Source organism: Pecten maximus, chromosome 9 (genome assembly GCF_902652985.1).
Source record: "Pecten maximus chromosome 9, xPecMax1.1, whole genome shotgun sequence".
Classification (NCBI taxonomy): Eukaryota; Metazoa; Mollusca; class Bivalvia; order Pectinida; family Pectinidae; genus Pecten; species Pecten maximus.
The window spans coordinates 36,485,296-36,502,019 of record NC_047023.1 but is presented as its reverse complement, the minus strand read 5'-3'; the positions used below and the strand labels follow the sequence as shown (position 1 = coordinate 36,502,019).

At 36.0% G+C, this 16,724-nt stretch overlaps 1 protein-coding gene across 1 annotated transcript; it reads right to left on the bottom strand.

Moving 5' to 3' along the window:
• Positions 1 to 2: 2 nt before the first annotated feature.
• Positions 3 to 4,128, bottom strand: LOC117333982 (putative mediator of RNA polymerase II transcription subunit 26). Its single transcript, XM_033893403.1, is given in 6 exon segments — positions 3 to 110; positions 897 to 983; positions 1,509 to 1,784; positions 1,815 to 2,156; positions 2,526 to 2,673; positions 3,926 to 4,128. Coding segments are annotated over 6 exon segments (1,164 nt in total).
• Positions 4,129 to 16,724: the final 12,596 nt, after the last annotated feature.

Sequence of the window (16,724 nt, the reverse complement as noted above, 5' to 3'; positions counted from 1 at the left end):
TGTCAGAGTTGTTGTTGGTGTTGTTGTCGTAGTTGTTGTTGCTGTCGGTGTTGTTGTAGTTGTTGTTGTTGGTGTTGCTGTCTTAATTGTTCGTTTAGTTTTCGTAGTTGTTATTGGTGTTGCTGTCGTCGACGTTGTCGTTGGCAGTGTTGTCTTTGTTGTTGTTGATGTTGTTGTCGGAGTTGTTATTGGATAATTTTTGTCTGCTGTCGTCGAATTCGTTGGTGTTGTTGTTGGAGTTGTTACTAATGTTGTCGTCGGAGATGTTGTTGTTGTCGGGGTTATTGTTGTCAAGGTTGTTGTTGTTGTTGTTGTAGGAGTTGTCAATGGTGTTGTTCTCAGTGTTGTCGTTGGTGATGGTTTCTCTGTTGTTGTCATTGAAGTTGTTGGTGTTGTCGGAGTTGTTGGTGTTGTTGTCGTCGGAGTTGTTGTTGTCGGGGTTGTTGTTGTTGTTGTCGGGGTTGTTGTTGTAGTTGTTGTTGTCGGTGTTGTAGTTGTTGTTGGTGTTGTTGTTTTTGTCGTCGAAGTTGTCGTTGTTGTTGATGATGTTGTCGGAATTATTGTTGTCAAGGTTGTTGTTGTGGTTGTAGGAGTTGTCAATGGTGTTGTCCTCAGTGTTGTCGTTGGTGATGGCTTCTCTGTTGTTGTCATCGAAGTTGTTGGTGTTGTCGGAGTTGTTGGTGTTGTAGTTGTTGTTGTCGTCGGGGTTGTTGTAGTTGTTGTTGTTGTTGTCGGGGTTGTTGTTGTAGTTGTTGGTGTTGTTGTTGTTGTCGTCGTCGAAGTTGTCGTTGGAGTTGTCTTTGTTGTCGTTGATGTTGTCGTCGGAGTTGTTGTTGTTGTTGCCGGAGTTGTTGTTGGATATGTTTTCTCTGTTGTTGTCATCGAGGAGGTTGGTGTTGTCGTCGGAGATGTTGTTGTGGGGGTTGGTGTCGGGGTTGTTGTTGTAGTTGTTATTGTTGTAGTTGTTGTTGTTGGGGTTGTTGTTGTTGTAGTTGTTGTTGTCGGGGTTGTTGTTGTAGTTGTTGGTGTTGTTGTTGTCGTCGTCGAAGTTGTCGTTTGAGTTGTCTTTGTTGTCGTTGATGTTGTCGTCTGAGTTGTTGTTGTTGTTGTCGGAGTTGTTGTGGGGGTTGTTGTCGGGGTTGTTGTTGTAGTTGTTGTTGTCGGGGTTGTTGTTGTAGTTGTTGTTGTCGGGGTTGTTGTTGTAGTTGTTGGTGTTGTTGTTGTTGTCGTTGGAGTTGTCTTTGTTGTCGTTGATGTTGTCGTCGGAGTTGTTGTTGTAGTTGTTGGTGTTGTTGTTGTCGTCGTCGAAGTTGTCGTTGGAGTTGTCTTTGTTGTCGTTGATGTTGTCGTCGGAGTTGTTGTTGTAGTTGTTGTTGTCGGGGTTGTTGTTGTAGTTGTTGGTGTTGTTGTTGTCGTCGTCGAAGTTGTCGTTGGAGTTGTCTTTGTTGTCGTTGATGTTGTCGTCGGAGTTGTTGTTGTTGTTGTCGGAATTGTTGTGGGGGTTGTTGTCGGGGTTGTTGTTGTAGTTGTTGCTGTCGGGGTTGTTGTTGTAGTTGTTGTTGTCGGGGTTGTTGTTGTAGTTGTTGTTGTCGGGGTTGTTGTTGTAGTTGTTGGTGTTGTTGTTGTCGTCGTCGAAGTTGTCGTTGGAGTTGTCTTTGTTGTCGTTGATGTTGTCGTCGGAGTTGTTGTTGTTGTTGTCGGAATTGTTGTGGGGGTTGTTGTCGGGGTTGTTGTTGTAGTTGTTGCTGTCGGGGTTGTTGTTGTAGTTGTTGTTGTCGGGGTTGTTGTTGTAGTTGTTGGTGTTGTTGTTGTTGTCGTCGTCGAAGTTGTCGTTGGAGTTGTCTTTGTTGTCGTTGATGTTGTCGTCGGAGTTGTTGTTGTGGGGGTTGTTGTCGGGGTTGTTGTTGTAGTTGTTGTCGGAGTTGTTGTCGGGGTTGTTGTTGTTGTCGTCGATGTTGTTGGTGTTGTTGTCGTCGGAGTTGTTGTGGGGGTTGTTGTCGGGGTTGTTGTTGCTGTAAGTGTTGTTGTCGGGGTTGTTGTTGTAGTTGTTGTTGTTGTTGTTGTCGTCGAAGTTGTCGTTGGCGGTGTTGGCTTTGTTGTTGTTGATGTTGTTGTCGGAGTTGTTGTTGTGGGGGTTGTTGTGGGGGTTGTTGTTGTTGTCGTCGGAGTTGTTGTCGGGGTTGTTGTTGTTGTCGTCGATGTTGTTGGTGTTGTTGTCGTCGGAGTTGTTATCGATATTGTTGTCGGTGTTGTTGTTGTCGGAATTGTTGGGGGGGTTGTTGTCGGGGTTGTTGTTGCTGTAAGTGTTGTTGTCGGGGTTGTTGTTGTAGTTGGTGGTGGTGTTGTTGTTGTTGTCGTCGAAGTTGTCGTTGGTTGTGTTCTCTTTGTTGTTGTTGATGTTGTTGTCGGAGTTGTTGTTGTGGGGGTTGTTGTGGGGGTTGTTGTTGTTGTCGTCGGAGTTGTTGTCGGGGTTGTTGTTGTTGTCGTCGATGTTGTTGGTGTTGTTGTCGTCGGAGTTGTTATCGATATTGTTGTCGGTGTTGTTGTTGTCGGAATTGTTGGGGGGGTTGTTGTCGGGGTTGTTGTTGCTGTAAGTGTTGTTGTCGGGGTTGTTGTTGTAGTTGGTGGTGGTGTTGTTGTTGTTGTCGTCGAAGTTGTCGTTGGTTGTGTTCTCTTTGTTGTTGTTGATGTTGTCGTCGGAGTTGTTATCGATATTGTTGTCGGTGTTGTTGTTGTCGGAATTGTTATTGATGTTGTCGTCGGAGATGATGTTGTAGGAGTTGTCAATGGTGTTGTCCTCAGTGTTGTCGTCGGAGTTGTTGTTGTCGGGGTTGTTGTTGTTGTGGTTGTAGTTGTTGTTGTCGGGGTTGTTGTTGGTGTTGCTGCCTTAGTTGTTGTTCGTTTAGTTGCCGTAGTTGTTATTGGTGTTGTTGTCGTCGAAGTTGTCGTTGGAGGTGTTGTCTTTGTTGTTGGTGTTGTTGTTGGTGTTGTAGTTGCCATTGGTGTAGTTGTCGTGAAAGTTGTTGGTGAAGTTGTTTTCGTCGAAGTTGTTGCTGTTGTCGTCAGAGTTATTGTCGGAACTGTTTTCTGTGTTGTTGTCGACGCTCTTTGTGCGGTTGTTGTCGTTGTCGTCGGATCAACCGTTGTTGGTGTTGTTGTCGGAGTTACTGTTGCTGTTGTTGTCGGGGTTATTGTCGGCGGTTTTGTCCTTGTTGTTGGAATTGTCGCAGTTGTTGGTGTTGGTAATGTCGTAGTTGTTTGTGTTGTTAATGACGTAGTAGTCGGAGTTGTTGAATTCATCTTGAGCTGTCGTGGTGCTTTTTCATGTACAACATCTCGCTTATATCTTCCGATACTCCAAGCCATGATATTATCTACAGCTAGTTCGATATTTTGCCCTTTGGACACAAACCCGACCTAAAGAAAAAGAGTATGACATATCAGATTACATGCTGCACATTGAAAGAGTTCGTATTTAGCATTAGCGTTGAGATCAAAATGAGTGACCCTTACGAGAGACGATAATTTAATCTGAACCGTCTCTCAAACGTATTTGATGTATACTGTATAAAGGCTGAAAAATCGGGGTTTTACGAGCTTCTGTCGTTATTCAACGGAAAAGGCATCCTTACCAATAGTAAATGTTCATTGTGATTTTGATAGGTCCATAAACAATATGGCATGGACGTATTCGTGGAATTTTATAATACATAGTGACGACTTATTGATGTTCAGACCAATTTGCGTCGTCGCCTTCGTTTTTATTTTATTTATTGTTTTCAATAAAAAATGAGAAGAGTATGTTTCAGTAGTAAATGATGTGTTGATCTTAACAGGCAGTATCATCTGATTGTCGAGATTATATACTATTAAAATGTTTGTAATGGAAAAAATAGCGTGAAAAAAAACAACATTTAAAACAAACCTGAAATGGTATTTCAGTTCTGAGTGATACCATAACCGTTGTCCATTTGTTGAGTGGAAGTTGTCTCCCTTTGGAAAACCATAACCTCGTTGTGGAATTGGTGAGAGCGAGTACCTCCATATCAGCTGTTGCTTGCTTTGTGATATAGGAAAATTGCACACAAATGGTACCTGGGCTAATGACCGGACTTCGCAGGATGCCATCGGTATCTTGATTGTAACCAGGTGCCATATAAAAACCTATGATTGAATTCGATACTGGTTAAATGCGGATATGCATGCTGGAAAAGTTCTACACTTGCAAATGATTTCTTCGCGTAGTAAAAATTTAAGGAAATTATTTTTTATGAAAACGCTAGAGGAAATAATCAACAATATTGTAAGTGGTTAATCCAAACTAGGGAAGGCATTCACAATACTCTCAATGATTAAGCGTAACTTACTCAAGAATTTTTAAAGCGCATGGAAATTAACCCATACCAAGAACATAAAAGTCCATTTCAGTGTTAAACTACATACCATTTTCTGATCGACGTCTCTTCCATGTGACAATGTTATCATTTTGACCCCTCCGTGACTCGTATCCGCACAGAGAAGTATCAAAATCACATCCCTGTTCAAGAATTATGTGACCCGTCGAAAGACCACAAATATCGGGAGACAAAGGCTCAACATCTGTCTTATGTAACTTTACGGTACCTGAGGATTTTACACGCTGGACTGTTTCTGAAATAAGGAAAAATATTTCAAATATCATTCAGGTACACATATGCCTTTTTATCTACGCAGTACTGCTGCATCGAATCACAAACATTTTCATAACTTCATCAATATATCAAATTATTTCTCATGCCAGGCCCCAGAATTGCGATATTCGGCAGTAGATTAGTTTTTGACATTTCTTTCGACCTATTGTAGTCGCCTCATATGTATCACACTTTAGACCCTTAGCACCAAAGATGATGTACATGTATGATGGATTTTTTCTGTACTGTATCTAACCCTCGATTTGTATTGATATGTGCCAATATCTTATGGGTTTTTGGGGTTTTTTTACAATCACTAGATCAGCATTTTCCCAAATAGGGTTCTAGTTACGGAAACAAAGTTATGTAATTGTTAGGCTATTGATTTTAATAATGCTAGTTTTATTAATTGATGATTAATTCTGCATGATTTGTATGCATTTGTCTTACATTAGCCAAGACAGCACAGTATTATATACATCTTGATGTTTAGACGTAATCCCTGCAAGAAGTCTAGACGCTTCCAAACCTTGGCTTTAGTGGACTATACAAACGGATAGTACCAGAAATACAGAAACAACTTTTTAAGTTAAAGCAGTACTTCGTTATTTTATCATTTTAGGCTTGTTTGACTTCTGAATTTATGATGGATCGCCACAGAGTTATAGAAGGATGAAATAATCATAATAACTGTCAATTACATTGCATAGTTGTGTCTTTAGATAAAACACCTTCGTCACTTCTGGTTATTCAAATCATGAACTGTAGAAGTAGTTAGTTTGTTTTTTTTGTTTTTTTTTATGTATTCATTTGTCATATCTGTGGGTTGTCTAAAATTTTAAGCTACTGGTCATCTGACACAACTAAAGGAAGAGGACAAAGACATCAGTTTGACCACATAGATGTCGCCTGGTGATGGATAAGCTACATACAATGCATTGTTTAAACAGCTGTTGACTGATGAGGACAATTGCGAAGTGTTATGGTCGACATCATGATATCATTTGGAAATATTCTTATTCCTTGTGCGATATGACGTCAGACGTGACCGATACTTGTTGATATGACGTCAGACGTGTCTGATACTTGTTGATATGACGTCAGACGTGACCGATACTTATTGATATGACGTCAGACGTGTCCGATACTTGTTGATATGACGTCAGACGTGACCGATACTTGTTGATATGAAGTCAGACGTGTCCGATACTTGATACTTGATATGAAGTCAGACGTGACCGATACTTGTTGATATGAAGTCAGACGTGACCGATATTTGTTGATATGACGTCAGACGTGACCGATATTTGTTGATATGACGTCAGACGTGACCGATACTTGTTGATATGACGTCAGACGTGTCCGATATTTGTTGACATGACGTCAGACGTGACCGATATTAGTTGATATGAAGTCAGACGTGTCCGATATTAGTTGATATGACGTCAGACATGACCAATACTTGTTGATATGACGTCAGACGTGTCCGATATTAGTTGATATGAAGTCAGACATGACCAATACTTGTTGATATGACGTCAGACATGACCAATACTTGTTGATATGAAGTCAGACGTGACCAATGCTTGTTGGTGTACCTTGTGATTCCATTGTCACCACACTAGTTGTCTTTTTTTTTAAATGTGTCACTAACCCGTATTGGACTTAGATTGACATGGTTGGTATCGTCTAGGAAGCAAAAGACGCTAATCCTTACGAAAAACATGGTTTTATTTTCCTTTCGTTGATATTTTGCGCTACGTTTTGCATTGTATAAATGTATTATGGAGAGGACATTCTTGTGCCAACTCCCGTCCAATATTATTTAAGCTCGTCTCTTCGGAGAAGAGGAAGAGTTAATGTTGTCACCTTGAAAGGCATAGTAATATATGGTAATATGGTCCCTGTGGGGTTAAACTATCCCCTGCCGGACTAAAACTAAAAGATTTTTTTTGGAAAAAATAAACAGATTTTTTTTGGAAAAATAAACAGAATTTTTAAATTACTCTACGTTAAGTTTTTGGTGCATGGTTGAAAGGTAATACTGATGATACATCACTTTACAATTATACTTGGGTGCTGATATTTGCCAATAGAGTGCCTCTGGAGTGAAGATATCCCCTGCTGGACTCAAACTAAAAGATGTTTCAGTGGGGGGTGGGGGGTGGGGGGGGGGGGGGGGGTGGACACTTTTCTGCGGTACGTTTTTGGTGCAAGTGTAGAAAAGTAATACATCACTTTAAAATTTTACTAGGATGCTGATATTTCCTTTCCTAGAGTGAAACTGATTACTAAATACAATTTGAAAATGCTCACATTAGACAATTTATACAGTTTTACATACATATAAATAGCTGTCAAATTCACTTCTTAATAAAATATTCAACATTTTTCAAGGGAGACAACTCTCATTTAGATTTTTTTTTTATATCAGAAAATAAAAGAAATATTTCTAAATCCTATTAATTATTTCATATATTTATTCAATTAACAACAGCATACATGTAGCTCGTCTCCCGAATGTTTGTCAATAAATGATTTGAATATATGAATTGGAAGGGTTTCGAAAATTGCATAAAGAACATTTATATATGTGAACTTTATCAAATTACTAGTTTCTGAAGCACAACTTATCATTTAGTTGAAAATGGAGAAAATGGAATAGAGATATCCTCAATGTATAGATACAAATGTAGGTTATTAAATGTAGTAACTTGTAAGTTCGTTATCAATTCAATTTGCGAAACCATACCAATTAATGTATTTTGATTATTTACTGGCAAACTATTGCGAGACGAGCTATGCTGTTCTACATATATATATATTCTTTATGCAAAAAAAATAATAAAATCGATTCCAATTATCGGTATCATTCTGTTGCAGTGTACATATCCCCGATATCAAACTGAATCATTTCATCATACCTCACTTTATATTTGATATTTGATGAGTTTCACATATAGTTTTTAGAGTTTTACATACTTTTTGTCGATTTTTACATACAGTTTTAGAAGAGTTTCTCATATAGTTTTAATCGAGCTTTACATATAAATTTAGTTGAGTTTTACATGAAGTTTTAGGCAAGTTTCACATATTGTTTTAGTTAAGTTTCACATAAATCGTTAGTCGAGTTTTACATAAAGTTTCAGTAGTGTTTTATATATAGTTTTAGTCGATTTTCACTGATAGTTTAAGACGAGTTTCACATTTAATTTGTGTCGAGTTTCAAATATAGTTTTTGTCGAGTTTCAAATATAGTTTTAGTCGAGTTTCACATATAGTTTTAGTCGAGTTTCAAATATAGTTTTAGTCGAGTTTCACATATAGTTTTAGTCTAGTTTCAAATATAGTTTTTGTCGAGTTTCACATACAGTTTTAGTCGAGTTTCAAATATAAGTCGATTTTTACATATAGTTTTAATCATACATGTATATTATCTTATTTTCCAATGTCCGGAATTTCTCTGAAACTCCTACCGCGTAAGAAGCTACCTTAAGTGGTGTAGATAACAAGCGACATGTAAATGTGTGTACAGGGTGTGTAATCCTATATATGGGTATCTATCTATCTCCCTAATGTGACGGCATACGAGATAACCACGATAACCATCCCCATGTGTACCACCTCTTACGTAGAGTAGGTCATTTATGTCGGGTAGGTTATCTGGAGAGGGCAGTTATCATCTAGGTATCTACGATAAGTCTGAATCTTGATGTCTTAAGGAGTGTCTTCAATAGTCCTTGTACGTCTTGATAATGTATAATGGGGATTTTGTGTAAATCACAGCAGAACATCTTGGGTCAGCGTTCCACTCGTTCTAATTTATTGTTGGGTGTTTGAGACTTGTCTGGCTCTGTCTCACAAAGCAAAACAGACCAATGCCAACATGTACATATGCATCAAAAGTGTAAAGACAACAGCATCACACACAACACAAGGCGTCAATATGTCCGAGAAAACGGCCAATAAAAAGGCTATATTCCCAATCATGGCAGGAAAAATCATTAGCATACTTTAACGCGCTAACCATAGGAAATGTTCATTGCCAACTGCGGCCTTTGCTGTGGCTGATTTGTGCTATTTTGTCCTTTTGTCTTTTCGGTTAATTCCATCATTTCGTCTTTTCGCCCCAAAAAGACGAAAACTAACAAAACTTTAATTTCGGCTTTTCGTCCCGAAAAGACGAAACAACATACTCGAAAAGACGAAATAAATGCACGCAAATAAGGGACTTTAATTCTCGCCCCTAAAAGACGAAAGTTAAGCTATCAAATTTCAGTCTTTTCGGGGGAAAAGACGAAATTTAAAGTTTATTAATTTTCGTCTTTTCGGGGCGAAAAGTGAAAAAGTGGAAAAGACGAAAATAATGAGCCCGAAAAGACGAGAATTAAAGTTGCTTATATAAATTTGCGTGCATTTATTTCACCTGTTTGAGTATGTTGTTTTATCTTTTCGGGGCGAAAAGACGAAGTCCCGAAAAGACGAAAGAACGAGAATTAAAATATTTGATTTTCGTCTTCGAAAGACGAAAAGGCAAAAATCAGCCACCGTAAGGCATACTACCGTATACGCAGTCAAAACGAGGTCATTATGACAATATACAAGAATAAATTCACACATCATTGACAACCACCAAAATGGAATCAGGGAAGTACTTTCGACATCACGTGGTGTTTCTGATGACTATAACCTCATTCGGGTGTTTATCCAAGGGTCTTCGTACTTCATACACATAAGTGACACGCTATATATAGGTTACAACCAAGACAAAATGACGTTTATCATCTATTTAGTTCTGTATTCTAACTAGCTTAATATCGGTCCTGTGAGATATGTTAAAAGGGATGATTTAGACATGTTGATTTTGAGAAAAGAAACATACATGCGGTTATTTTTATATTTATTGTACAATGACAATTATCGTACACGTGCAGCTATACTCAGCCTACTCGAGCTGAGAGGAACGATATAATGCTGAAACTGATGTTTACGATTTAAAATAGTTTTGAGAGGAACACATCAAATAGGTTTCGAAATTAGATGATCAACTTCTTTGAGAAGAAATGATTCAAGCCTATACTGTATATTCTTTCTACTTTCTAGGCTTAGTATGCAATCATGTTTGTGTTCAGAGAGATAATATTAAGCATATTACTGTAGATATAAACTATGTGTTTGAATATCGAAAATGTGTTACTAGAACGACTGGTTTAGTGGACAATTCCTCTTAAAACAGTGAATCAATCATAAATAATACGATAAAATAAGGATTATTTATGGAACCGTTTATAAATGAATACTGTACAGTCAGTGTGTAATACAAATGTATATGATTATTAACATAATACTTCTATAAAATTATGTAATATAAAATGTAATAGACTTCAGGGCGGTGATGGATATATTGATATAGGCGTTATGATGTAATTGTTTGAAAACTATCGATCATTCTGTTAGACATATACTTACGGAATATAACAAACACCAAGAGCGACGTCAGTGGAATTCTGTATAACATTTTGTCGTCCGAAATGTCGTGTTGGTCAAGTTTACACTCAATGCCTGTTAATTATGATTACACTAGTTGTCCGTACTATTGTAGTTGAGATGTAGAAGTATAAAATAAATCATACCGGTTAGTCCTATCATGTTGTAATCTAAGAACAAAGGGCCTTTCAGATAAGGATGACACCCCTACATAACGTCTGTATGTGTGTGTGACTTGTGATGTGTTGTTGGGTAGGTCTGACCTCTGTTAACCTTACATTCCGCAATAATGCGGCAGAAGGAATCCTAATGTTTATGTGGGATAGCACGGGTTTTCCAGTCACGTGACTTAAATGACACGTCAATGACGTCACAACAAGGGAGTACCTTTGTGGTGTTGGTTAGTTTAACACTCGGTATGATACGTTCTCAAGGTGGTTTTTGAAAAGAAAGATCTTGTGAGAACACGACATTAAATATATCGATATAAATGCATGTATCAAATGAGCCTAAGTATACTGAATTTATTATCAACAAAATTTAGATTCGTTATCTGCTTAAGTAGAATCTAACAATTGACCATAAACAATAGGATATATTAATAGATTCTTTGTTAATCAATAACGATAAATAGAACAAATATCGGTCACCCAAATTCTTAAAATGTTAGTGGGTCACTGGTGAATGTATATAATACATATTCATAAATCGAACAACTAATTTCATATTGATGTTTTTAATATTTTCGATATGCAACAGCTTTATGGTATAAACAAGTCTGTGTTTGATTTCGTTCGTTCTAAAAGGTTCATTATAACATTTGAGGTTGGAGGTTGGGGTGGGGTTTACATAATATGCACTTGAAACTATATAGGATCACGTTATTTAGTAAAATAAAAGACACGATCGGCAATAATACAAATCACTCTTCTCCAACATTATTTTGAGAGGTGGATGAACACTACAACATGGCGACGTTGGCATTAGATACAGTGTCCGGTTTTGTCTCTTTTTGATACAACTGTGTAGAAATATATATTATTTCCAAACTCTGTACGAACAGAGTTATTTCGTTAAAAAAAAGAGAAAAAAAGCGAAAAGCAAAACAAAAAACAACCGGATAGAACCAAAATGAAATATACAAAGACTAATACCGTTATCAGCAATACTAAATTTTGGTGAACAATATCTTTGATGATATTTGTTTCGGAGACGATTGCGAGAATCGACGTGCATGGTAATGAATGTACATTTTTTTGGCTGTTTTTTTTTTTTTTTTTACGGTACAAAAATGTTATTCCCCCAGCCGGAAATATCCTAGATGTGTGTATACAATTATGGCTAAGCAGTAATTGTATACACACTTCTGTATTTGATAGGAGTTGCCAGGGTTGAGGAGCCCTTGGTTCATCTCCCCGAACAATAGTGTTGTCCCCACGCAGGAGGGCTCTCATACTGTACTTACAAATATAACTTATATGTCTATAATATCCATAACGGTACAGTCATTTTTGGAGATATCTTATCATAAAGGTTAACGGGTAGCAAACACCTTCAGTTGTCAGCTCTTTTATACATGTCTTAAGGAAATTTGTTAATACCACAACAACATAATAGTTGACAGAATGACATGACATATCGATGGATTGCACTAACTATTTTATTTTGTTTGACACACAAATTCGAATTACACCAGTAGCGGAGATGTACATGTACATGGTTACAATATGCACGCCAGCCAGGTAAGACTGTCGGCTTACGTAATAAAATGTTGAGTTGCAGGTCCCCAGTCATTACAGTTGTATGACGTTACAGCAACACTACAATGACGTCACAATGCCACGTCAACAATACGTTTCAGTGATGCAACATTAAAATAGAAAACAAGTTTTAACAAAAAAACATTCAACCTCTGGTGAGAGTGGTGACGGGATAGGAATCATTGGGGACAAATTCTTCAACTACAAACAGCAATCCCCATATTTGTCAACTTAAGAATACCTCTCGTGTTAAATCCTCATCACTCACCACTAATGCATGCAATAGTCTATATTTAGAAAGCTGATATCGTGTAAACACAGATTTAAGACTATTTTGAACTTGTAAAAATAAGTGTCATTGAATTTGTGATTGGAAATCGTTTGAGTATGTACCTCAAACATTTGTCAAATCCACAGTATTGAGCTTACTGATAATTAGTTTGATAGAATACATTAATGCAAATGCCTGAACTCTATATGTAATGTTTAATTATTATGTATCTTATTTTTATCCCCGTGTTTTTTGTTTTTTGATTTTTTTTGTTTTTTTGGTGGTTTTTTTTTTCTTAATATGGAGCCTTTCCTACTAAGGGTCTAGTTCCTTAATATTACAACAACAGACAAGTAGACTGTGTGTCTATATTTGACCATATAGATTATAACCATAGCTAATACGTAGGTAACAGCCATATAAACCTATCCATTGTCATAAATGTGAATAATTTGATTAAATAGAAATAATAGTTAGCATAATGAAAGGGTTCACGTTCATGCTACCATTTCAAATAATCGATGTGAAATGTTTGAAATAAGAAATACTTTATGTGTATGTCCGACCAATATTTTATCTTAATCAGTACAGAAAAAAACTGCTTTGATATTTTGTCTGGTTTTAATTATTTTCATATGTAAATATATCGAAACTGAATTGTTTTCGTGTTTGAAATGGTAGATCCTTACAACCAAAGTGCCTTGGTGTGTTTTCTTGAAATCCGTCAGTGAGTAATGTAATTATTTGTAAGAGGTAGACTATATACCAATGTTTATCAGTGCTTAAAATCTTGATGAATATATATGCAAGAATATCACTGTCTTCTCGTCCATTTAACTGTGATAAATTATATTCGTTATCCGCAGGGTGGTATATCACCCGGAACAACGTACGTCCATATACCTTCATAATATGAAACAAAGAGATTGAAAAAAAGCAACCTACGTCAAAAACCAAAATCCAAATTAGTTTCGTTCCAACCGCTACGCAGCGATACACATATTAATTTCGATTATGACCAAATACGGACTCATCAAGCACCTGGATACATATCTAAGGAAACACAGTTTTCCGTCCAAAAGTGAATGGAAAAGAGCCGTACTTGATGCCATCTACCCAATTGAAAACAAGTTACTCCGCGAAAGAATGGATAGTGACTCTGATTTCGACAGGTTTAAACGTGTCCATTACAGTTATCGCGCTTTTGAACACCTCAGGGTACCGACAAATGTACGGCAGTTGCGCAGCTTGTACCTATTCGTGAAACTTTTGACCGCTGTTCCCGATCTTGCCTACAACTGGTTGTGCAGTCACTGTCAAGACGACATCGCATCCTCCAGCTTTAGCGATGGCACCGCTACACTACGTAACGGAATTATGTATAACAGAGGGAACCTGGACAGCATTTCTCGGTAACATTATAAACTCATTCGGAGCAGATTGTTCATAAACATTTTGAATATGAATGACGAAATGTTTCTTGTGACAGTTCTTGGAGCAAACCAGTTAACATTCGATAGCGCCAAAACGTCAGTTCCTATTAATGTGCCTAGACTTTCTGGACAAAGTATCCCAGGTTGCCATAGAATGAGAACTCCCAAGATGTGAAACTTATGGGACGCGTCTTCATGCTCAAATTCCATCAATTTAACTCTACCTGATAACTAATATATAACACGTCCTTTATGTAGACTTTGACTTAACTTAACATTTATGATTAACATTTCAATTTCATGCACTTTCATTGTAAACAAAACAAAATCTCCAAAAGGGGGAAATAAAGATTGATGATGATGATGATGATGATGATGATGATGACACGACATCATACAGTTTTACCCGGTGTCTCTCTCTAACCACTGCTATTGTGATAACACAAACCCGTCCTAATCCAAGAATCGGAAGGTCCGTGATATGTCAACCATAAGCCAATATTGATATGTAACAGTAAAGTTTCAAAGGACACACTTATAGATGTAATTTGAAGGGAGCTTTTAAGGTCATGAAACCATTGGTTTCTCTTGTTATTTCAATTCTGATGTCATTATTTATTGGCGCATGTATTGGTTCGTCACTTCCAAAAACAAAATATTGTGAAAATGTCAATATTTTAGAGTTCATGTTAATACGATAAAGTGCATAATCCTACATTCATATAAAAAACAACTTGAACATATTTTCCTGCATGATTGATATTATTAGAAGGTTATAGTGTTACGTGGTTCCTTACACTAGACCGGCTTGTTTTTTTTTTTGTTTTTTTTTTGTTTTTTTTTTGTTTTTTTTGTTTTTGTTTTTTGTTTTTTTTTTGCTCTAGTTCATATTTTGTTCACATGAGCTGTGCAACACATCAAAATTTGTCGAAGTATTATCCTACCCGAATTTCATGGAAGCATACCGACGAACATCATTTGAGGCAGGAAATTGTTGAGAAGTATCTTGACTTTATCCCATTAGATTCCGTGGTCGATTCTTCTTTATCATTTGTTACGGTAAAACTGGACTATATCCTCCCTGTTACTGACTCTGATCAGAAACACACTGAAGTCTAGAAATATTGATTTAAATGAGAATTTTAAGTGTAAAGAATGTTGTCAACCACATACATGTGGATACATAACACAAGTATGTTAATGGCTATAGAAACTAAGTAGTTTTATTTAAAACTCATCGTGTATTATGACATATTGTATATACAAATAGTAAATTAGATTGAACATGATTGATCTTATTTGTTATTCAGATATGAACATGGTAAACATTTCGCAAAACAAAAATATTTGATATTGCATGTACATAAGCAAAGACTTAATATATTTTTAATGATGCAAAATACATTATAAAATGATAACGTCAATACAATGGTCATCGATTATTGTTCACTTAACAATTCAGTCAAAGGATGATTCCGATAGAACGCAAGCTTTGTCTAATATATCCTTTCTTATGAGTTACACTGTGGTTATTCGTTATCTCCATAAGAGTGACGTATTATCATCAATCTATCACGGAATATAAACCCAGAACTCCTTTATAACCGTTTGAGGTTATATACTGTACAAAACAAGTGTTAACAGTCTCTATTGACAGTATATATCTATGTTAACAGTCTCTATTGACAGTATATATCTATGTTAACAGTCTATATTGACAATATATATCTATGTTAACAGTCTCTATTGACAATATATATCTATGTTAACAGTCTTCATTGACAATATATATCTATGTTAACAGTCTCTATTGACAATATTTATCTATGTTAACAGTCTCTATTGACAATATATATCTATGTCAACAGTCTCTATTGACAATATATATCTATGTTAACAGTCTCTATTGACAATATATATCTATGTCAACAGTCTATATTGACAATATACATTGTATATCCATGTTAACAGTCTCTATTGACAATATATATCTATGTTAACAGTCTCTATTGACAATATATATCTATGTTAACAGTCTCTATTGACAATATATATCTATGTCAACAGTCTATATTGACAATATATATCGATGTTAACAGTCTCTATTGACAATATATATCTATGTTAACAGTCTCTATTGACAATATATATATCTATGTTAACAGTCTCGTTTGACAATATATATCTATGTTAACAGTCTCTATTGACAATATATATCTATGTCAACAGTCTCTATTGACAATATATACCTATGTTAACAGTCTCTATTGACAATATATATCTATGTTAACAGTCTCTATTTGCAATATATATCTATGTCAACAGTCTATATTGACAATATATATCCATGTTAACAGTCTCTATTGACAATATATATCTATGTTAGCAGTCTCTATTGACAATACATATCTATGTTAACAGTCTGTATTGACAATATATACCTATGTTAACAGTCTCTATTGACAATATATATCTATGTTAACAGTATCTATTTGCAATATATATCTATGTCAACAGTCTATATTGACAATATATATCCATGTTAACAGTCTCTATTGACAATATATATCTATGTTAACAGTCTCTATTGACAATACATATCTATGTTAACAGTCTGTATTGACAATATATACCTATGTTAGCAGTCCCTATTGACAATATATACCTATGTTAACAGTCTCTATTGACAATATATATATCTATGTTAACAGTCTCTATTGACAATATATATGTCTATGTTAACAGTCTCTATTGACAATATATACCTATGTTAACAGTCTCTATTGACAATATATATCTATGTTAACAGTCTCTATTGACAATATATATCTATGTAAACTGTCTCTATTGACAATATATATATCTATGTTTACAGTGTCTATTGACAATATATATCTATGTTAACAGTCTGTATTGACAATATATATCTATGTTAACAGTCTGTATTGACAATATATATCTATGTTAACTGTCTCTATTGACAATATATATCTATGTTAACAGTCTCTATTGACAATATATCTATGTTAACAATACACGGATGTCATTCCATAGTCACTATCAATCATTTACAGAACATAACCAGGTGTAGACCTGTCGTTGT